Source organism: Hoplias malabaricus, chromosome X2 (assembly GCF_029633855.1).
Source record: "Hoplias malabaricus isolate fHopMal1 chromosome X2, fHopMal1.hap1, whole genome shotgun sequence".
Lineage (NCBI taxonomy): Eukaryota > Metazoa > Chordata > Actinopteri > Characiformes > Erythrinidae > Hoplias > Hoplias malabaricus.
This window is the reverse complement of record NC_089819.1, coordinates 7,059,686-7,082,186: the sequence shown is the minus strand read 5'-3', so window position 1 is coordinate 7,082,186 and position 22,501 is coordinate 7,059,686. Positions and strand designations below refer to the sequence as shown.

Here is a 22,501-nt window from a genome sequence, read left to right as displayed (position 1 = left end):
GAGAAAGCGGTAAACTGGTCCACATCCAAATTTAATAAGACACAGTTTCCTATCAAATGACTAGGGTTCTCAATGACAGTAAAGAAAAGAAAAGAAAAAAAAGACAGGTATTTAATGAGGACATTAAAACGTGTACTTTAATACATGCAAGTATTTTTGATAAATTCTGGACTTGATATGCTTTGCTATGTTATAAACAAAAAAAAAAGTTTAAACTCACACTGTTTTTTTTCAGAATTAGCAATTTTTATGCTGGTTGTTTTGTTAAACCATTGTCCTTTCACAACAACCACAGAATAACATTAGCAAGAAAAAATAACACAGTACCCAAGAGTATGGGATGTCACCAATACACTTGATCTCATCTATTTAACCAGTAAAACAGTGGTTTTGAATAAAGCTCCAACCACAGCCTGTTTTTATTTTGAAAGAAACATTTTAACAGACCAGAGCTACGTTTTGCGGAAACAGACCGGGGTAACGCTCCAAGCATCATTAACCAATCGGAAAAGTAGCTTCGTAAGCACAGCCTAATCAGAGCGGCGGCTTGTAAAAAAAGACCAATCAGAGCAGCACAGAGAAAATACCGGGTCAATCAGAAAAGCTTTATAGAAAAAAAACGAAGGATCCGCACGGCAATTTGTAAAAACAGACCAATCAGAGTGCGATGGGCGTTCCTGTTCCTGCTTGGGCAACCTGAACAGCAAATCACAGCGGCGATTTGCTAAAGAATGGACCCGTCGAAACCCGGGAGGTTGGTGGTGTTCCACAGCTTTGGCTAATCAGAGCAGTGCCTTGTGAAGAATGGACCAATCACAACGCACGGCTCTCAGCGTGAAATCTTCTGATCCGACTTCAGATTGAGAGAATTCAAGATGGCCGCTTCAGGTGAGTATTTACTTCAGAGACAGAAGAGAGCAATGCGGGAAAATATCTTATTTCTCTAATAATGACGGGTATTCAGGAGACGTCAGCTGGTCGGAAATATCTATAAGCTTTTCGGTCTTTGGTGAAAATGGTTTAATGTTGTGTACAAGTGAGTTTAATGCCTGCAGCGAGAGTTTTTTTAACCCCCAAAAACAGGCAATAGACGCCAGCATTAGTTAGCATTGTAGTTACATTTTGTTTAATCCCGTTACGAGGTTGGAGTTTAGAGTAATTTACAACAGTTTCTCTTTGAGCTTATCGGTTCCGCCTTAAATACAGCAGCTGTTCTTCGTTCTGGCGCCTTTTTAAACTTCATCCCGGCGAGAAATTCTATTTCTTCCCTGCCGAAATGGGCCTGAGTGCTAACAAGCTCAGAATGAATGTAAGTTAACGTTACAGCTTAAAAGTCCCTTCATTCCCCTTCACGTATTAAGTCTCCAGTCATGAAATGCTACATGTTCACTCCGAGGAGATTAAATATAGCATAAAGAAGAGGAAAAATCAAGCTCACAACAAAAGGTAAACTTGAAGCTCCGAACCTGTTCCCGTTCATATTGATTCAGATTTTAGGAGATAACACAGGGACGTTAAGCTTTAATAACTGAGACAAGACAGGAGAAAGTGCAAGCTTTAGAGCTATTAAATTCCATCAAGTGTTTGTGTCCATCCTTCTACTGTTAGAAGACATTGCTGTGGGTTTGAAAGAATCTGGAGCTGTCAGAGAGAAAAAGGGAGGCGCATTCATTAAAATATCTATGCAAATGTTTTTGGAATGCTGAAAGCAATTGTACAGAATATTGTGAACATTGAATCCTGAAAAAATATTAGATGAACATAACAATTATAAATTAAACATTTAATTTTGACTGGGAAAAATGAAAGAATGGTTCATGTCTGTAGGACAGTGTGTAATACTTGTGTCATTTTCGAATGGTATTGTACCTTTTATAATACACTTGAAGACTGAAAGGACACACATATGACTTTTAAAAGCTAAATTCTGACATCCTTTCAGTGTTAAAGACAATTTTAGTCATTGACTATAGTTTTGCAAAGATTTTGGATCGTGAACTATTTAAGTGAACCAAGACTGAATATTTAGGATGAAATTAAACACATGATTTATTTTTTCAGACAAGACTAACAAACACTGAATTTAGACAGCTATCCTGGTCACTTGTACCAAAGCATTCAGATGATTTCAGTGTGATATGCCGCTAACAAAAATGTCATGTTTTCTCCCCACCCCCCAACATTGGAGGTTTGTCTGCAAAAGTGAAATTACTAGAAATGTCAGTTGGTTGAAGGCATGCATTATTTGTTGTTGCTGACGTTTCATCTTGGTTTGATACATTTGAATAACATGTATCCAGATGTGCACAGGACACTTCAGAGAATGCGTGAGCCCAAAGGAATATTTCTGCTATGAACATAAATGGGAAAGGCAAGGATATAACAGCGAGAATGTTTGAATCTATTGGTCATTATCACTGGGATTGTTCTCTTTTTTTATTGTGCCGTTTCTGTATAAAGAACATGGACTGTAACAACAAATGCTTTAAAGGATATTTCATAACTGTGTAACTGTGAAAAGCAAAGTTATTTTCTGAGCTTATAGTGATTATTGGTACTTTAAAGGTGATGTTCACAATTTTAATAAAAAGAACACCCCCCCCCACCCCCTTTTTCCCCCCTCTTACCATTTGCTAGTTCTCTATACAGTTAGTGTGCTCTAAAATGGTCTAATATGTATCTGTAAATGGGTTTGAACTGATATGCTAGGCTTTATCTTTCTGATCACAGCAGAAAAATTATTTTCTAACTATTTGGAGGGGTTAAGACAACAAATAGACCTACAAAAAACACAAAAATGAGGATACTGGTCTATTCCTTATCCTTGGGTGGGCCTCATTGACATTTTTGCTGTAGATGGAACTCACTGTAAATTTGGAAGAGTGCTAACTGCATAAAATTAAACACAGACCCAGTGAGCTTAAAGAAAAGCATTTCCTTTCAATTGTAGACTTTGCCTTTTAGAGCACTCATCAACTGCTTGTCCCATTAAAATAAACAAATAAATGGATAATATAAAAAGCCATAGTTGGTCATGTTAATTGGATCATTATATAAAATATGTTATGCCTTAGTGAAAGGCACCGACAGTGTTCAACTTGAAATACTAGTTCCTGGCTGCACTAACATAGATCCTCCCTTTACAGGCCATCATATGTAGTTTGGATGCATGGACATTAAAAATAAATATTCATACTGTAGTGTAGGTTACCCAGAATTTAGAAAAGGGTGATGTCCAAGCCTGCTACGCACTATACTCCTTTGATTTTGTTGTGTATAATGGAGTGGGTGGGAGGGGCTCTTCACGATACTTGTATGTACTGCTTATCATTTTACCAAGCTCTAACTGGGAATACGAACTTGACAAAATTTTTAAACTATCTGACTTGAGTTGTAAATTTAACATGATCTCTAATATCTCATGTTTCTCACAGGCTCCAGGTGAGGGCGCTCCTCTGCTGTGCCCCAGTTTGTTTTACTGTCTCTGCGGCTGATTGACGTTCAGTGCTGCAAACTCATATCTGAATTTGTGGAGACACCATGTCCTCCACGTCTTCCTGCTCCTCATCTGGGGAGACCAGCCCCGAGGATGTGCCCCGAGGCGGTGGGACCATCCGTGTCTTCCTGCCCAACAAACAGCGCACCGTGGTGAGTGGGGAAAACTTGTAAGGATGTATAAAGCACCATCTTTTTTACAAACAACAGTGGCTTTTTTTTTAATAAATATTGTCCACACACACTGCCTTTTTTACATTCTACTAATTGACTAGAAAAACTCTGCAGGACATCACCATTGATGTCCATTGAGTTGTGTATATATCACGTGACACTTTGGCTTATGTCGTTTGTTTATCCTTTTTTTTTTTTTTTTTTTTTTATTATTATTTTATTATTAGTTTGTTTATTTTAGTTTATTAAGTTTTTCCCTAAATGGTGAACCATGTTCAGGGAAACATATCCCACAAGCCTAGAAGATTATGTGACCTATTTTGAACAGAGACCCCCAAAGCTGTGATTTCTTTTCGTAGTTCATGATTAGAATTTGGAAAGTAATTGTATTTATGACAACAGATCTGGGAAGTTTTCTCCTACGATCATTTTGAGCTCCAATGACCCTGAATTGGCAGCAGTTTGAAAACATGTTTTGGAGTGTCACATATATCAGAGGAAACACAAATGGCCTACACTGTTTGTTTTTTTTTTTTTTTGAAATTTCAGCAGACTTTATCAATAGAATAAAGCGTTAAATATTTCTGCTGTGTGAAGGTGAATGTGCGGCCAGGCCAGACGGTTCATGACAGTCTGGACAAGGCGCTGAAAGTACGAGGCCTAAGCCAGGAATGCTGTGCTGTTTATCGTCTTCTTGAAGGGTAAGTGATTATTTTAGAATGCCATTGGAGCGCTCTTTAATTCTGATTGTGCTTTTAATGCATGTAAATGAAGTTATATAAATAATTAGGGATTAAAAGTCTCAGTTACTATTTCCATCACAGCCAGCCCTTACCTGGTCAGTTGTCATGCTGTTGACAGTTGATGAGGTGCTGTTCTGTCGTGGTTTGTGTTTAACACTAGAAAAGCTGAAATTTTCAGAACCTGAGGACAACCCCCCTCCTCCTTTAAGCACATTAGTGGACTATTAGCTACCCTTTATTATGTAAATGTAACACAGCAGAGAAGCATGCTCCAAAGTATGTAAGAATTCTCAGAGAGAGATCTTTTTTTGTTACAATTTGTTAGATTATATATATATTTTTGTATAGGTTCATTGGTTTTCTGCCCTACTTTGGAGCAAATTTTTATTATAGCACCTCAAATTACACTATACAGAAAGATATATATTTAGTAATCCATCCATCCATTATCTGTAACCGCTTATCCAATTTAGGGTCGCGGGGGGTCCAGAGCCTACCTGGAATCATCGGGCGCAAGGCGGGAATACACCCTGGAGGGGACGCCAGTCCTTCACAGGGCAACACAGACACACACACACTCACACCTACGGACACTTTCGAGTCGCCAATCCACCTACCAACGTGTGTTTTTGGACTGTGGGAGGAAACCGGAGCACCCGGAGGAAACCCACGCGGACACGGGGAGAACACACCACAGACAGTCACCCGGAGCTGGAATCGAACCCACAACCTCCAGGCCCCTGGAGCTGTGTGACTGCGACACTACCTGCTGCGCCACCGTGCCGCCCTTATATTTAGTAATATGTATTTCAATCTGTTTGAAAAAAAAAATTGATACATGTATATCTCACAGATTTTAAGAAACTAATTTAGACATGCATATATATATATATATGCGTCTGCACTCTCTGCTGTGATTAAATGGCGATGAAGAGCAGAATTTTGAATCTCTCAATATTAAACCTGAGACTTACTTTACTCAGACTCAGTCTGACTGCCAAGTTGAGACCTGTCTCCAGTGCAGTGGTTCCCAAAGTAGGGGGAGCTATTGCAGACGGCAAGGCAAATGAGCTATGCATGTTTGAGCACTGCCAGTGAAAGATGGACAAGTTTGTGAGAGCTAAACATGCAGCAGATGATGTGTTTTCTCAGGTCACAACTTCCAAAGGAAAACAAGAAAATATGATGAGTCATATCTCAAAGCACCAGCTCATACCAGTCACTGAAGTGATGTAGGCATTAAATATGTAATTCTTGAAGAATAAATGTACAGGTTTTGGCCCTTTTCTCCCAGGAAGCTATTTTATAATTTATTTTTTGTGCAGGGAAGCAATTAGGAGCAATTCTAGTGTTAATATCTTAATCGCATGTCTGAATAACGGAGGATCAGAATGAGCCAACATTTGCTCACACCTCCTGGCAGAAATTAGAATTAAAGCTTTGAAATGCAGACAGATCTCGCACAGATGGGAGTAAAATCAAATTAAACTAGCCTTTGCATAAATGGTTTTAAGAATGTAGTGATCCTAAGTTATAAAGTGACAACTAGGGGAAAAGTTATTAGTGGAAGATTTTCACTGTGGCCAAATGACTGGTTCTTGGCCCTTCAGCTGCAGTCACACTGGGTTTGTGCCTGTGAATTTTCTAGTGCGAAATTCCATTCATTTCAATGAGATTTGCGATAGTAGAATAATTTTAAATAAAAAAATCTTCACAGCGAATAAATTACACCTATGAAGTTTCACATCGGGTTCAACTTTGGTGAACTTTGACATGCAGAGTTTCCGATCTGGCTGTGTGACTGTATGCTAAAAACAGCATTGAAATCAATTATAGGCAAATAATAGCTGTTCAAAAGCATATTCTTCACTTACTATTGGTACTCCAGTAATTAAATAAAGTTTAGGTTTAAGCCTTTTTGCAACTTGATGGCTGCTTTGGAGAACAGCAGAAATGGTTACATGTGACATGTGGAAATACCATCTAACTTGCTTAGCAGTTGTTGATTACTCAGGGTGTGTACTCCCAGCCTCCACATTTTTTAATGAAAACCTAAAGAAATGTATCAGTCAGTTGAATGTTTCAGATTTAATGCCTGTATAATGATCTAAATGTTTGTATTAAAAAACAGTGCACGTTTGTTGTTTTCTTATCTGTAGCCGTAAAAGGCTCACAGAGTGGAACACTGACATCACGCCCCTCGTGGGCGAGGAGCTTCTGGTTGAGGTCCTGGATGACGTCCCCTTGACCATGCACAACTTTGTAAGTTAGGAACATGTGCTCTTGACTTTTAGTTTTCACTTATGAATTTTTAATGTAAGAATGTTTGTGTTTTTATGTTGTTGTTTTTTTTTTTTTTTTGCTTCCAGGTTCGTAAAACCTTCTTTAAGTTAGCGTATTGTGACTTCTGCCACAAGTTTCTGTTTAATGGCTTCAGATGTCAGACGTGTGGCTACAAATTCCACCAGCATTGCAGCAGCAAAGTCCCTACAGTCTGCGTGGACATGGACACAGTGACCAAACGGTATGTTACTGACAGTCTGGAGTAGTGCGTGTGTGCATATTTGTTAATGTATGTCATTACAGGACTGATAGCACACTTACATTAAATTTAGTCAGAACATCAAGTAATCATTTTACACATACATTTATACATTTTATAACTATACACATATTGGCTTCATTAAGTATGTGTGGATCTGTGAAAATATACTCAATCCTGGCATCTGTCTCCACTTAACCTTCCTCTGCTGACCTGCAGCTTGAAAATCCTACCCATCAAGTTGACAGGATTTGTTGCGTAGCTTTGTGACTGTCTGAATTTAACTTTGGGGGGGGGGAATGACCCCTTTACTGAACATGAACTGAACATGAACTGAACAATAGTGATGGTTTCTGACTTTAGCTCAGTCTTCACCATGATGTAGGGAAATAACATTTTTAAATATTTTTTATATTCACTGCTTCTGGCTGTTGTTCCAGATTTTTTTTTAAATAATATATTTTTTTCTCAGGTGTGTTCCTACGCCGGAAGATTACCCTCAGATTCCTATTTTACTGATGCCTGACACCAACTCCATATCACAGAGTGACATAGCCTTAACCCCTGACGCTCCTGGGTAAGATGTTTAGGCATTTATTTCATTCACTAACAGAAAAGCTGTCATTAAATACAGCGGAACCTCTACCTACAAACTTGATCCGTTCCGTGACCCGGTTCGTAAGTGGAAAAGTTCGTTTCTCGAGTCAATTTTCCCCATTTAAAATAATGGAAAGCAATTAATGCATTCCAGCCCCCACCCCGAAAGTTACCCTTTTTGCACTGATATGTTTACAAAACCCTCAAATTAGTAAAAAAAATACATGTAGCATTACTAAAAATAAAAAAGAAATACAGTGGTAACAGTAATAAAAAAGAAATTTAAAATTTTAATTTACATATCGCTACCTTGAAGATGTGACGACTGGCTGGAGGAGTAACACAGGCACTGGCTGTATGACGGGAGGTGGGGGGTGGGTAGATTAACGGAGAGTAGGCGGGTGAATGTGGGGAGACGAAGCGTAGATACGGCTTAACTTAGCATGAATTTCGATGTCTGGGCGCGCTGGGAGACTTGCCGATTGGGGTCAGTGGCCATTTCCAGCCACCGGCTCGGCGGAGGCTCGGGTTCGTTTCTAGAGTCATGGTTCGTTGGTGGAGGCAAAAAATATTCAAATGCCCGGTTCGTATCTTGGAAAGTTTGTTAGTATAGGCGTTCGTTATTAGAGGTTCCACTGTACTTCACTTTCATATATTTAAATCAGTTCTAGGTATTTTTATTCTAGGTATTTTTTATTTGTACCCTAACATTACAGCCTAACATTTTACCCTAGCATATTGTCCCCATCCTTGAACCCCTATACAAAAACCACAGAGTAATTTTGAGCTGCCATTGTGTGTTGGATTACAAATGTGATTGCTACTGTAGCTTGGAGACTTTACAAATGACTAGTTTGTGTTGGATGTCTGCATTGCATCACAAAGAGTAAGACGTTTCTCAGGCCAATCAGTGTTCTACATGTCACTGTTTTATTCCTACTCAGCTCGTTTGGGACCATAAGCAAGAGGGTACTAAAAATTGTACCAAGTCTCAACTAGTTGAGTAGAGTTGAGTACTGTAGCACAGGAGTGGAAAACCGCAACTACCAGTCTTGATGCATCAATAATTGTATGCTTAACCTATTTCAAATATGGCTGCCCAATCTAGTGGACCCACTCTTAGAAGCATAAAATAGTTCATTCAGGCACTACAACGCAGTTTGCTTCTTTATCTCATGGGAATTGCACCTAGCAAATGTACAGTTCATAAACTGTAGAGTGACTATTATCAGGAGGTAACCCTGAGTGCCTACAGGGGAAATGAAACCCCAGTCATTCCATAGAGATATGAGATGTTACCCACTACTAACAAATCATCATTTTCTTTAGTCAAGGTCTTCTGTCCCCAACCTCAGCGTTCCATTTTCCGATGCCGGGTGCCGATGGTCAGTCACTCCAGAGACATCGCTCCACCTCAACCCCCAATGTCCACATTATCAGCAGCCTGGAACCTGGCAAAGTAGAGGTCTGATTCACATATACATGCACGCACACACATGCTCCTAACATGTTGTTAAAATTATCTTAAAGTAGTTTAAAAGGAGCAGTCAGCAATAAGTCTTATTATTAATATTATGAAAAGGCATTATACTGATGCCTAGTGCCCTGAATTTATCAATATTTACACTAAATATTGTGTAAATAATACACAATATTAGTTGGTGGGGAGGGGTGTTTTGGAACTGCTGAGCAATGACAAATTGGGGGACTCTAGGCAGTATGTTTCTTCATCTCATGTGAATTGCACTTGATAGATAACTATATAACATTATGTGTTATAAACATATTATATTAAGATTCACCTATTAAGACACCATTTTAGGATTCCGCTATCTCTTTTTCATTCATTTCTTCCTCCTCTCCCCCCACTCTCATTTAGGAGGCATCTAAAACCAACAACACAATGGGTGAGTTGTGGGTTTTGTTTTTTGGTCATGAAAGACAAAATTTTTGGCTTCAGTCACATGACCAAGTCATTACACCATGAAAGCATGAGGTTATTTTCTACACGCATTTTTAATTCAAGCCACATTTTATCTCATACATCTGTCATTCTTCACATTCTATGATTTTGCACATCATTAAATAAGGCTTTTAACCCTTGGAATTATGTTTTAATAAAAAATCTAAATTCATTTGCACAATTACTTAACATAATGAATGGTGTCATAAATCTAGCAAAATGTAAAGAATATTCTTTAAAACTTTAAAGAGGTTATTTTACAAATTAGGATTTCTCAGTTTACCCAAATAATCTAAGGAGAAGGCTTAGAATTATCCAACAATGTGCAGTTATTTCTACAATAAAATGTCTTCCACATTTGACCTACATGTGGTAGTGAACATACACACAGGTGCGCTAGGACAGCAAAATCTTTTGGGATGCCTTTAACATAACATTTATAACATCTATTGTATCTCACTTCCTTGTGAGTCATCTTAATAACATATATAAACACACACCAAGAAAATGATACATTGTTATATTTTAATCCTGGTTAGTGTTTACAATGACAAATTTACATTCAAACCAAAATAAGCATAAAATAAATAAAATAATGGGAAGTGTCAGGCACATGACACATTGTGGGCCAGTTGTCAGATGCCCCAATCTCAGCTTAATGCACTTATTGGTGTTGTGTACACCTGGTGGCATTTTTACCAACTGGAAAAACATCAAGAAATGGATAAAGGAGTCAAAATGGCTTCAGAAATTCCTCCTCTGCACAAGCTAAAGAAATTATGCTGTTTGTTTTTAGCACACTCTAGCTGTGTTTGAAATGCCCCCCTGCTATTACTCACTATATAGTGCACTTGTATATTACACAAAGTGTATTATGGATATCCCTTGGAAGCTAGGGTATATTGGTTGTACACTACATGTTGCTGTGTATTGGGTAATTGTTTTCGGACACCACTTCAAAATGGCAGAACCACAAAATAGTGCACTATTAGTAGGGTACCGTTTTCGGACACGGCCTCTCACATCTTGTGACATCACATCCTGTTTTAAGCTTATTTAGATGCACTTGGTTTGTATTACATCCATAATTAAAACACGCCAGAATTCATTTAGAAATGGGCCAAGACAAACTGCCCAATTTCGCTTGTTTTGTGTACACCACAAAGGAAGTGTTCAAGCTCACTCTAACAAATGACATGTTAATTGAAACAAGGCTGACAAATATAAACACACACTTTTTTAAAGAGTTATGCCACAGAGTAATTATTGATGTTTAACAGAAGCTCAGCTTATGTCGGTGGAATTTAGTCTTAACATAGGTTTTGCCCTCAGGACCAGAGCCATCTCCCAAACCCTCAACCAGTCCTCCCCAGCTGGGTTCCCCAGGGCGAAGACCCCCCAAATCTCCATCAGAACATAAAGAGCGCAAACCGTCCTCTTCAGATGAGAAAAAGAAAGTGGTGAGTGACCAGTGTATCTCCCACTATCTTCCACTCTATTGAATCTACTAAAATGTTTAAAAAATATTATTGATGTATTATTTTTAAAGTAAATTACGTTATTGATTGTTAGTGTAATGGGAATATGTTTTATTAACCAAATTAAAAGTCAGATAAAGCAGAGTGTGTGATTGAGTTTGGTTTTTAGGTAAAGTAAATGGGTAATTTGTTTGCCTATTTTGTTAGTTTGTCTGTCTGCCTGTTTGATTGTCAGTTACAAGTCAGGCCTTTGAGGTGCTTGGCATCTAAAAACCATATCATTAGACATTTAGAAATATCCCTCAGCCCTCATTTATCTTAATTTCTAACTCTACTTTTTTTGTGTGTGGCTTTGTTCAGCACCGTACAGGTTACAGAGACTCCAGCTACTACTGGGAGGTTCACTCGCGAGAAGTAAACATGCAGAAGCGAATTGGTGCTGGCTCCTTCGGAACAGTCTTCAAGGGCAAGTGGCACGGAGATGTAGCCATCAAGATCCTGAAAGTCACAGAGCCCACACCCGAGCAGCTGCAGGCCTTCAGGAATGAAATGCAGGTCCTACGGTCAGTGATCTCTTAAACCAAAATCTTTTTACAAGTATCTATCCCTAACATTTAATGGGCTTATGTTCTGGGACCATTTTTTCTTTTTAGCATTTGATGTACTATTTTAAACTTTCTTTCAGGATAATGGCAACAAAATTTGTCTAATCTGCTTCTTATGGTTGAAATGATGTCAAATGCATGGACACGTTTTCATATGAATGCTCAGTATTTTAGCTTCAGCAGTATAGCCACCCTTGTTTCCATATTATGGAGTGAAATGGTGGGGAATACTCTTGCACAGAGGAATTTGTTCTCTGCATTTAACCCAATCCGTGCAGTGAAACAAACACTAGGGGGCATATACAGCCGGTAGGCAGCCCTAGCCATGGTGACTGGGAGCAGTTGGGGGTTAGGTGCCTTGCTTCTGACATGACTTGCTGGCTCTGGGGATCGAACCGGCAGCCTTTCGGTTACAAGCCCAATTCCAATAAAAAGTATCAAATGTTGTGCTGTTCTTGACTGTTTAAATGAGTTAAAAATGAGCATAAGTTGGAAAAATACAATTGAAATATATAGGTTCATGTATGTTGTAACATGTTTTCTCTTTTCTTTCAATCTTCTGGCATACAGAAAGACACGTCATGTCAACATCCTGCTGTTTATGGGCTTCATGACAAAGCCTCACTTTGCAATCATCACACAGTGGTGCGAGGGCAGCAGTCTGTACCGCCACCTGCATGTCACTGAAACAAAGTTCGACACCATGCGTCGCATAGATGTGGCCCGTCAAACCGCACAGGGCATGGAGTATGCTAATCTTTAACCCTAAATACATAGAGAGACAACTTATAGATTTATAGATTTGTGTGTTAAATTCAAGAACCTGAAGTGTATTATAAGGTATACTGTGGTAAAAGTTATATAATATACTGTAATTATTTCCAGTTGTTTGTACTTACGTTTTGAATTTTATTACAGTTTAATTCTGGGAATTAAAGTAATTTCACTTGTATATTTATTGATTGTTTTGACTGTTTTACAACTTTCTTTGCTATATGGTAATTATATACATTTGTAATTCTTTATTTCCTTTTTGACAGCTACCTTCATGCGAAGAATATCATTCATCGGGACCTTAAATCTAATAGTATCCTCACATTACAAATTAAATTTATTTGGAACAGATTACATAGGAACATGGAAAAAAAATATCCCAGGCCCACATTGTGCCACAAGTGTGATGTTTTGTCTCCAAATCCAAGAGACATATTGGAAAGATTTTGGATCACTTTAGGCTTGCTGTATGTTTGTAAGGTAATTTAGTAGCTTTCATTGTATTGTATATGGTATTTTTTTTTTCTTCTTCAAACTATGAACAAGCCAATAGAGGCTTTGTACAGTTATAGGGAATGCAAAGCTTTTGAGACTGTAATAATTGTCTGTAACACTGCCCTTAATCCACTCGTTGGAACAGTAACATATCTGATGTGTTTAATTTTACTGAAAAAAAAAATTCTTAACTATGGTGTCAGATATCTTCCTCCATGAAGGCTGGACGGTAAAGATTGGGGATTTTGGTCTGGCCACGGTCAAGTCTCGCTGGAGCGGTTCTCAGCAGGTGGAGCAGCCAAGCGGCTCCATTCTGTGGATGGTGAGGTTCACACTCTGCTTTGTAACTGTGAAGATGAACACTTGTTTGGAAACCAGCGTCATGCTGTTCTGCCACCAAAAGTGTGGAACACACTGCTTCTGGCTGTTGTTCCAGATTTTTTCTGTTCTTCAGCTTTTAATTACTCTTCAGATGCCTGGAGTTATAAAGGTTTTCTATAGTGTATAAATGCAGAGATACGTACTTGGTGAACTACATTTTGTTCATTGTGTTAATGTAAAGTGTAATGTTTCTTTCCTCAAGAAACAACAATAACTTCATGGAAAGAAAAATCTCAGCTACTTTCAGTTGTTTCAAAGAGGGAGACAATGTCAAATACGTCATACTTTCTTGCCAGTAAAAGTGGATAGAGCCAGACAAACACACACACAAAGCCTCATAAAGAACAGCAGGTAATAGCTGTAACTTCTGAAGTTTAATTGCTTTTAACATTGACCCTCTAGGGGCAGCAGTAAACTCAGAAGTTAGTTGGGGCCATTTGACATTTAAACGAGTGCAGGTTCAATCGAAGAAAACCACTGAAAAATAATTTCAAGGTGAAACAGAGAGACCTGTTCTGTTAGTTTAAAAGTTTTTTTTTTCTCTTATGCTCTTGTCTCACAGGCTCCGGAGGTTATCCGGATGCAGGATGCTAACCCTTACACCTTCCAGTCAGATGTGTACGGTTACGGAGTGGTGCTGTTTGAGCTCATGTCGGGAACTCTGCCTTATTCCAACATCAACAATCGGGACCAGGTCTGATTTAAGTATTTTACAAACACTCCTGTATCCCAAATTTTGGGATAGGTGTCTTGGACCTTATATATATATATATATATATAATATAAAAATTTTTTTCTTTTTTCCATATATTAATTTGTGATGTCTGAAACTAAAAATGTTCTTTGTTTCATTTATGCCCTCAAGATAATTTTCATGGTGGGCCGAGGCTACTTATCGCCAGACCTCAGCAAGCTGTACAATAACTGCCCCAAGTCCATGAAGAGGCTCATCATTGACTGTCTGAAATTCAAACGAGATGAAAGGCCTCTATTTCCACAGGTTACATCACCACCATAGTTTGTTTTCCTTTGTGTATTGCTGTACTTTTATGTAAAGTTCCTCAAAAATGTCAGTAAATTGTCACAAACTTTGTATTTCATTTGAACAGCATTAGCCAAATTTAAACTAAAAATAATAGTTGTTATTATTAATTTGTTCATTATTAGTATGCATCCGTTATTCAGGAGTCCTGTTACATTGAGACAGGAGTCTTGCTCACTCCCAGAAGTTCTCAGTTCTGTGTTTTCTGTCTAACTTCATTTAAAAAAAAAAAAAAAAAACAACAACTCATCATTACATTTTCAGTGAAGAAAAGACAGCGTTATGTAGCACATTTAAAAGGCAGCAAGTGTTCTCCAAAAACATGAACTCCAGACATGTATACAATTTTTGCGTTAACACCAGTTATATTGTATAACAGCATGGTCATTCTGACTGACTGAGGGTGTAGAGTATTATCTGGCTTTTATTCATCAGGGATCTCAGTCTTTGAAATGAAAGAAATTCACAATTGGCTTTGTACTCATTTAGTAAACCCTCAGAAGTCTAGCAACTATTTTCAGTGAATTTTCTTCACATTATGAAACTGCTGTTTTGTACCAAATTTTGAGCCTAACTTTGTGGGACCAGCTCTGTGGGGTTTAAACTGGTTCATTTAGAGGGTACAAAACAGTCTCATGATTTGAAATGTAAGAAATTATAGGACAAAATATAAAAGAAGTCACCAATTTCATGAATATTGTTTGCCAATTTTGGTGGTCAATATGACATACTGCTCCTTTATATATCGATGCATATTAAATATCTTAAATATTTTAAAAGCAAAACAATATGCCTAAGATTACACACCGTTTAGTTTTTCTGCTCTTATGTATGTATCTGTATATTATTTATGTTTGTCTTTTTCTTCAGATTCTGGTGGGCATTGAGCAAGTGCAGGACCTGCTGCCCAAGATTGAGCGTAGTGCCTCAGAGCCATCTCTGCACCGTGCTGTTCACGCAGAGGACCTGAACCCGCTGCTTTTCCACACCACACGCCTCATGCCCCTGTGAAACAACCACATGCAGACACATCTGAACTGGCCCGGAAACTCCCGGCAAGACCCACGCATTCCTGCTGCAATTTCCACCCCAGGACCCCTGCAATTCCCTGTTCCTCCAAACATTCCTCTCATCTCAGAGACTTCTGCTGTCACTACAAAGTGGGGGTGGGGAAAAATAATAGATTCTTAGATGCATCATGATTCTCTCTTGAAAGATTCTGGATTGATTCTTGAAAACTCAATTAGATTTTATGGGTTTTGCGTTTGATCGACAACAGAAGCTCATAGATGTAACTGTGCATAATTTAAGAGAAAACACTCCCACAATGTGTTTTGGCAGTTATAACTTTTAAGACGAAAGGTTTAATCATAATATATAGTAAATTAAACATCTACCAAAAATCTGGTTAATGTTAAAACCAAAGTTCTTACATTTGGCTTTTTTTTTTGAGGAACACAATTACAAGAATGAGTTTTTGACCCGAGTCGGCTACTAATTCATTAAACACAAATACAAATGTGTTTTATGTAATGCCTTTCCTTTTGAGTATCCATGGGTTGCAGGTGATGTCATTGTATAGTAGCAATATAGTATAGTATTTTCTCATTACTGCGCATTTTAGTAATGTTTTATTGTTTCTGTCAACACTTTTATTCCTCATCTAGACATTAAAATTTAAGAAATGTAAGTATAGGTATCTGACAACGAGGACTACTTTATTCAGTTTTAAGCCAAACCATAGGAATAATTGAGGCAGACGGTCACAAAAAACATACTCCAAGAAGATCTTCCACTCTCATACTGCAAGGACAGAGGGATCACATTATTTACCCTGTAAACAGGGTGATGAAATTGATACAAAAGAATGTGGCTTGTGCCTGCCGTCTCTTACATGTTAAAATAAAGTATTAGTGAAAAATGATGATTACTAAACCTTGTGTGATGACAATTATGAATAACTTGCACAGATAAAGAGAGAAGCGCAAAGAAATGGTTTTCCTTTAGATCCTATGATGAAAATGCTAATGTGGCTAACAGTAGATTCAGCCACAGCTCAGGGGAAGGAGCTGTGTAAGAGACAAATTTGTCCATATTTCCCATCCATTTACATTAGTTCTGCGCTATGAAACCAGACAATGTATGCCACAGAAAAAAATCACATGACTGCAACCCATGGATTGCTGCTACCTTGAACAATTTAGTAAACAATTTGTGGAAATAAACTTCACTGACTAATAAGGGGATTAACGAAAAGATAGGTAGCATCTGTGCCCCTTGGCAAGAACATACTGCCTTACCCTGGGTACAGTTTCCTAAGTCTATACTCTTAATTATGGAATAAATATCTTAATCTAGGCTGTAAATATCTTTAACAGAGATGCATCAAGATGCACTGAGAATCAGATTATGTTCTTGGTACCCTGAATCAAAATTGAATATAATTGTGAGGTGCCTAGAGAATCCCACCGCTTCCTACACACACAGACTCTTGCTCATCTCTGCAATGCATTCTTGACCTTCATCAGCACTCATTCTTCTTCCACTCTGCTCCAGATAGGCCTAATCGACATAATGATATCCCACTCTAGTTCCACGAGCCTTTCGTGATATGAATTTACTATTTTGTTTTAGTTTAATTTTTTTTTTTTTTTGCCCCCGCTTGCGAATTTAGGTTATTTTTAATCAGTTTCATAGCTTTTTTTGCACATGTGCAAATGTATACCTTGGAAAAGCCCATAAATTCTACATAGGGCATTACATAATTTTCTGTCTACTCCATGAACTTCAGAACATTCATATTGTGCCCTCATAGGACACAGATGGTTTAGTAAGGAAAAGGTTGGACATATCTGTGGTCAGCTGGTTTGCACTTTGCTACGTAAGTTCTGTAAAACCTTAATGGACGAACACTACACGATATCTGTCCGCGGTTACAAACAAAGGCATCCGCACCCCCTTCTGCACTTTTTTCCAATCAAGACTAGGGCTGGGTATCGCTATATAATGCTGAAATTATTCAGCTTCATTCAAAACCAAATTTTAATAGCCAGGTATAGCTATGCAAATTGTACTGTACATTACTAGTGTCTGCAATTACATTTTTCTTAAATGCTTGTTTGGTTACACTGCAATCCAGTTTATTATTATCATTTTTATTATTAATTATTAAAAAAAGAAATTCATTTAAAAAAGCACCAAAAATGGTTTCCTAAGGGATGAATTTGTTTTCGCATAATTTTTAATGATACCCAGCCTTGTTCACAGCATTTATGGCCCTGCCCCAAACGGACAAAATAAAGTGTAGAAATGCAAGAGTTGCACTTTCCAAAATATGATTCAAACTAGGAGTGTAGTGATTCTTTATGTAATCAGTGTACTGTTATTGACTTAACTAATCAAGCTAGGGTTTGGTGGATTCTCTCACTTTGCCCAAATCGCCTCTGTTATTCAGTGGTCGTCAAGTGATTTTCTAGCTTTGGTGCAGCAACTATAGTAGCCATATCTCCCCCCCCTCCCCCTCTCTTTCTGCAGTGTATTTAAATAGGAATGACCATGTTGTAAATGAATGTTATAGAGTGCTTGTGTTTCTGGTGAATGTTTTCTGCATATAAAGATGGTGTACCATAAGCAGGACTTGAAAGTGTCAGGGCTGATTTAAGAAAAAAAAAATCACAAGTTTCTTAGGTGATGTGTCAAATTTTATAAAGAAGCACAGATTGAGGGAAAGCACATTTGGCGCTAGCAATAAGAACGACGTTCATAATTAATAATTTGATATTACACCTCTGTCTTTGCAGTTTTGTGCTAACAAACCTTGGTACTTCCTTCCTTCATAGTAATATTCTTGAGGATGGTTTGAGAACTTCTAGTCCTGCACAGCAGTGTAAAAAGTAGCTTCTCATCATGAGTTGCTCTAGTGAAATCAAATTTGAAACTTGTGGCTTGCAAATGGCAGATGTTATGTAGTGCCTCTGCACTTGATCGCTGCTATCGGACGTTTGTTATATCAGTAATCAAAGCATTCCGGATCTGGTTAGAAAAAGTCAAGCTTTGAATAGGTTTTTCTCATCCAAATGAAAGTTGGCTGTATTCTTTTTATGAGCATTTTGGCTCTACCTGAAACGCAGACTACATTTCTCAGAGGAGAATTATAACAGTTTCTATAATGTATTTCAGCACAGACTCAGCACCATGGCTGAGATTTTCTCTCAGTCTGTGCTGTGAAGTCATGTGGTGCACTGCAGATGGCTGTGGTGATTAATTATGTATAGACAAGTTGTGTAGATATGATTTGGGCTGTTCTTACCCCATAGAACTCATTTTGAATACTGTGAGATTTCAGCCAATTACATATATGTTTTGTTAGGCTGAGGATACAGTTATGAATTGCATTTGATCCAAGTCTTGTTTTGCAGAAAGACAAAACCATCCTCTTTTAGTTGATATAGTGACATTTGTACAGCTTTATTTGTGAAGTTGTTGAACCCATGTTGGGGAGGTTAATCAGAAACTGGACCATTCATGTCTGCTGTGAGACCAACTGCTGAGAAAGACTTTCCTTTTCTTTCATTCTGTTGATATTGTCAGTGAAATGCACAGCAGCCGCCATCTAGTGACAGCAGCTTTTTGTAACAGCTTTTGGTTCATTCTTTGTTTGACCACAAGGGGTCAGATGAACTTAGGAAATGATCTCTGACTAAAGAATTTCCAAGGTCTTAAAAACGTCCCTAAATGGCAGGGACCTGTATATGGCTCCATCACTCTCATGACTCATAACGACATATCTTGCACATAGTTTCTTAGTTATCACTGAGTAGTAGTTACAGAATAATACGTCTTAATATTAGTAACAGATTAATATGCCAGTAGTTTAAGGGGTTAAAGAAAGTAGATGTTGTAAAGCGTCATTCAGTATCTCACTGGTGCGTACTGTGACATGCTCTAAAATTGGAAACTTGGTTTATATAATATAATAGTTGTTTCTGGTGTGAGCTTCTAAGAGATGTTCTAGTTGTGCTCATAGTGAATGTGAGCTTTTTGAAGGCTCTCTTTTATTCTGGAGGAATGTCAATTTAAACTTGTGTGTGTACACATTTTCCAAAGCAAAATGCTTGACTGACGTGAACTTGAGGCCTTACCACATACAGGTTTTCTTTGTCTTTGGTGTAGTTCATTACATTGTAAGACTTGTAAATAATTGAAAATCTTTGATAACTGACAGTTTTCTTTTGTTCAGAAGTAAATTTACTTTGCAACCTTGTTTTGTTTGAAAGGGGCAGGTTACCCTTTACAGCTTCCTTCTTCCTGATGGTTTTAGTGAGTGGGTAATGTAATTTTAGCGTGCTGAAGTTCACAACATTGTATGCAACTGAACCTTGTTTATTTTTGATCTAGCACTCTAATGGTAATATGATCAATGGGTATAAAGTCAGTTTTAGAGCTTCTGTTGGTTTGAATATTTGATGCTTTTTAGTAGTTATTAATGTATAGCTTTGTACCAGGCGCAACCAGATACTTATGGTGACATTTTCATTGCAACAGAAATGGTAGTGTTATGCTTTGTCACCCCCAGATATAAGATAGATGCATCATGATCGACTGCAGGGAACATTAAGTCCTATTTTAGAGTATGAGAAAGTGTAGCATCATAGCCTTTTGTGTGTAGATTGCTAACTATTTCTAATAGAAAATAGCATATCACACTTTACACTGCCTTGTCCTTTGGTTATTTTTGCAGATTGTGTATGTGCGTTTGTGAGTAAGAAGATAATAGGTACTTTCAGATGGTCCAACATGTGCTCATGTACAGCTGCAAAAATCAGCTTGTCATTTTTAAAATATTACTGTATTTATCTATATATTAATGACATAACCAACCCAATTCATAAATTCCACCAGTGTCAAACCATGTTCTTAAAGGTTTGCCCACTTTCTGTTGCATTGGTTAGTACGTTAGTGTTCTGGAATATTCATAGCAGAAAGGAGTAATCTTAAAATTGCACCTGGGTTGTATACATTACATTTTAAAAACAGAAAAAATAATAAGAATAATCAAATTTTAAAGCTGGTTAAATATGGCTTTTGAAGACTTTAGATGAATTTCCCTGCACTGGGAATATGTTTCACATGATCTCATGGGGCCAGATATATACACCGTTGTATAATGAGAAGACATTTTGAGCGTAGATTGGTATGTGTGAAATACAATCAAGGGTGCAGTTAGCAAAACCGTCATTACCTTCTGGAACCATTTGTTTGTTGGAGGAGATGGCATATATTTAACGTAATGTGATTTTCAAGATATTTTTAGCTGCGCTAACTTTAGTTGCATCCTTATACTAACAATAGGCTTGTTGTCCGTTAGTTGACAAGTGCATGCGTGCACTACTTTGAGCCATTGTCAAGAAATGTTTTCTTAGTTTGAGTCTGTCTGTTCCTACTCTTGTAAGACTAAATTCTGACCCCTATTTAGCCCAAGGTTTCTCAGTTGTCCACAAATATGCTTATTACATGGCATTAAGAAGCTATTCTTCAACTAAAATGATCAGTCTTGACCCACACCAGTTAATCTCTCTCTAACTATCAGATTTAATTCAATATTTGTAGAGATCTTGATTGACAAGGTTCTTTTAAATCATCCCGAACTTTAAGTGTAATATCTTTTGAAAAGTTTTCTGGAGGAAGGGTTAAGTGCAGTTAAGAACAAACAAGATAATCTCTGACTTGTACATTGAATGTTTTGCCCGTTTTACATGGACAGCCTTCATACTTAAGAGGGATAGTCTGGAAGAAAGCAATTATTCAGAGCAAGGCTTTTATTTGTAGGCATAAATGAGAATTTTCTGTTCATAGCCATTTTCCATAAGTGAGAAACCGTTTTGGCGTGTTTGAGTAAATTCTCTTATTTATGTAGACTAGCTTATATTTGTAAATTAACTTTCATTAGAATGTTCCATCTGGCCTGTTAGAAAGCGAAAGCACGTAGTACATTTGTGCATTGTGCAACCTCTCAGAAGGAGGGATGTGTAGCTTTTAATGAAACTCCATCTTAAAGCTTCTGCTGTAAGAGACCACAGGGGGAATGTGTCAGACTCGCAATTTAAAAAAAAAAAAAAAAAGTGTAATAGTAATAAATAAATGAAACCAATCCACAGTTCAACTTTTAAATTTTTCTTTTCCTATTTTAAAGCAGAGCACCACGAATGATCAACTTAGGGTTTTTTGCGCATATTTTAAGTGAATTGCAATAAAATTTGTGTGTATAGTCGAAGAGGTTTAAGGGGTGTGTTACATTTGCAATAAAACTGTGTATTCTGCTGTGTACAGTTACAATTTTTTTTTATGATTTACTTTTAAATTGTACTTGTTTCTATTTTTGTGTGATGGTTTCAAAAAGAACAAAATTATTTTAAAAAAATGTAAAAGAAATCTTAGTATTTTTTTAGGGTTATTATTTTTATTTGGTCTTAAAATATGGAGACAGGACTTTATTCTTAAAATAAAACTGTGGAATTATCATGAGTCTCTTTTTATTTTTTTATAATTACCCAATGTATCTATTGTTCCCAATAGATTAGGAGTGGATAAAGTTTTACAAAGGTTTCAACTAACTTTTTTTTTCCCCTTTCTTGTTTATTTATTTATTTATTTTTAATTTTTTTTCAAATTTTACATAAAGTAATCCAATAACCTCAAAAACAGTTTCAGGTTTTTTTTGTTTAAGTCATGCAGCTTACTAAACAGATTTGCTTAAAGTGTTTTAGTTCATATCAAATTACAAGCCATGCAAACTTTATTGCATCATAGTTTTAAAATAGTTTACTAAAATGTAATAAAAGATCAGTTACTTTTTTAATGTACTAAAAAAAGTGTAATTGAAACTTAACCTTTATTAAAATAAGCCAAATCTGCTATAGGGCTATTTAATTAAGTTTGGAAGTGCTCAGGCACTCCATGTCAGGACTTTAAATATGTTGGCACTTCTGGTCAAATATAATGGAGGTAATGGCTAAAAGACACCAGTGCAGTTTTTCCACTTGTACATACAAGTGTCATAATTTCAGTTTATTTTTGCAGTTATATCTTGCGTCTTGGAACAGACTTTTAACCAACTCTTATTCACTCGTTTAACAAAATACTTCACAAGGGAGAGAGTTTCAGTTCTTTTTCAGGTCAAATTTATTTAAAAAGATAAGTAAATTACAATATT

The 22,501-nt window shown here is 37.2% G+C and overlaps 1 protein-coding gene across 3 annotated transcripts; it reads left to right on the top strand.

Moving 5' to 3' along the window:
- Positions 1-765: 765 nt before the first annotated feature.
- LOC136676264 (serine/threonine-protein kinase A-Raf-like) lies at positions 766-21,780 on the top strand. 3 transcript variants are annotated; one of them, XM_066653126.1, is made up of 16 exons: positions 766-888; positions 3,435-3,648; positions 4,267-4,370; positions 6,572-6,674; positions 6,782-6,936; positions 7,427-7,531; positions 8,881-9,016; positions 9,431-9,458; positions 10,847-10,974; positions 11,353-11,555; positions 12,168-12,344; positions 12,638-12,684; positions 13,070-13,188; positions 13,810-13,941; positions 14,113-14,247; positions 15,160-21,780. In XM_066653126.1, the coding sequence occupies exons 2-16, from the start codon at positions 3,541-3,543 to the stop codon at positions 15,298-15,300; spliced, it is 1,821 nt and encodes a 606-aa protein (XP_066509223.1). In that variant the 5' UTR covers positions 766-888; positions 3,435-3,540; the 3' UTR covers positions 15,301-21,780. The 3 variants fall into 3 exon arrangements, with proteins under 3 accessions (XP_066509223.1, XP_066509224.1, XP_066509222.1); XM_066653127.1 differs by lacking the exon at positions 766-888 and adding an exon at positions 922-1,309; XM_066653125.1 differs by lacking the exon at positions 766-888 and adding an exon at positions 922-1,446.
- The last annotated feature ends 721 nt before the right edge of the window (positions 21,781-22,501 follow it).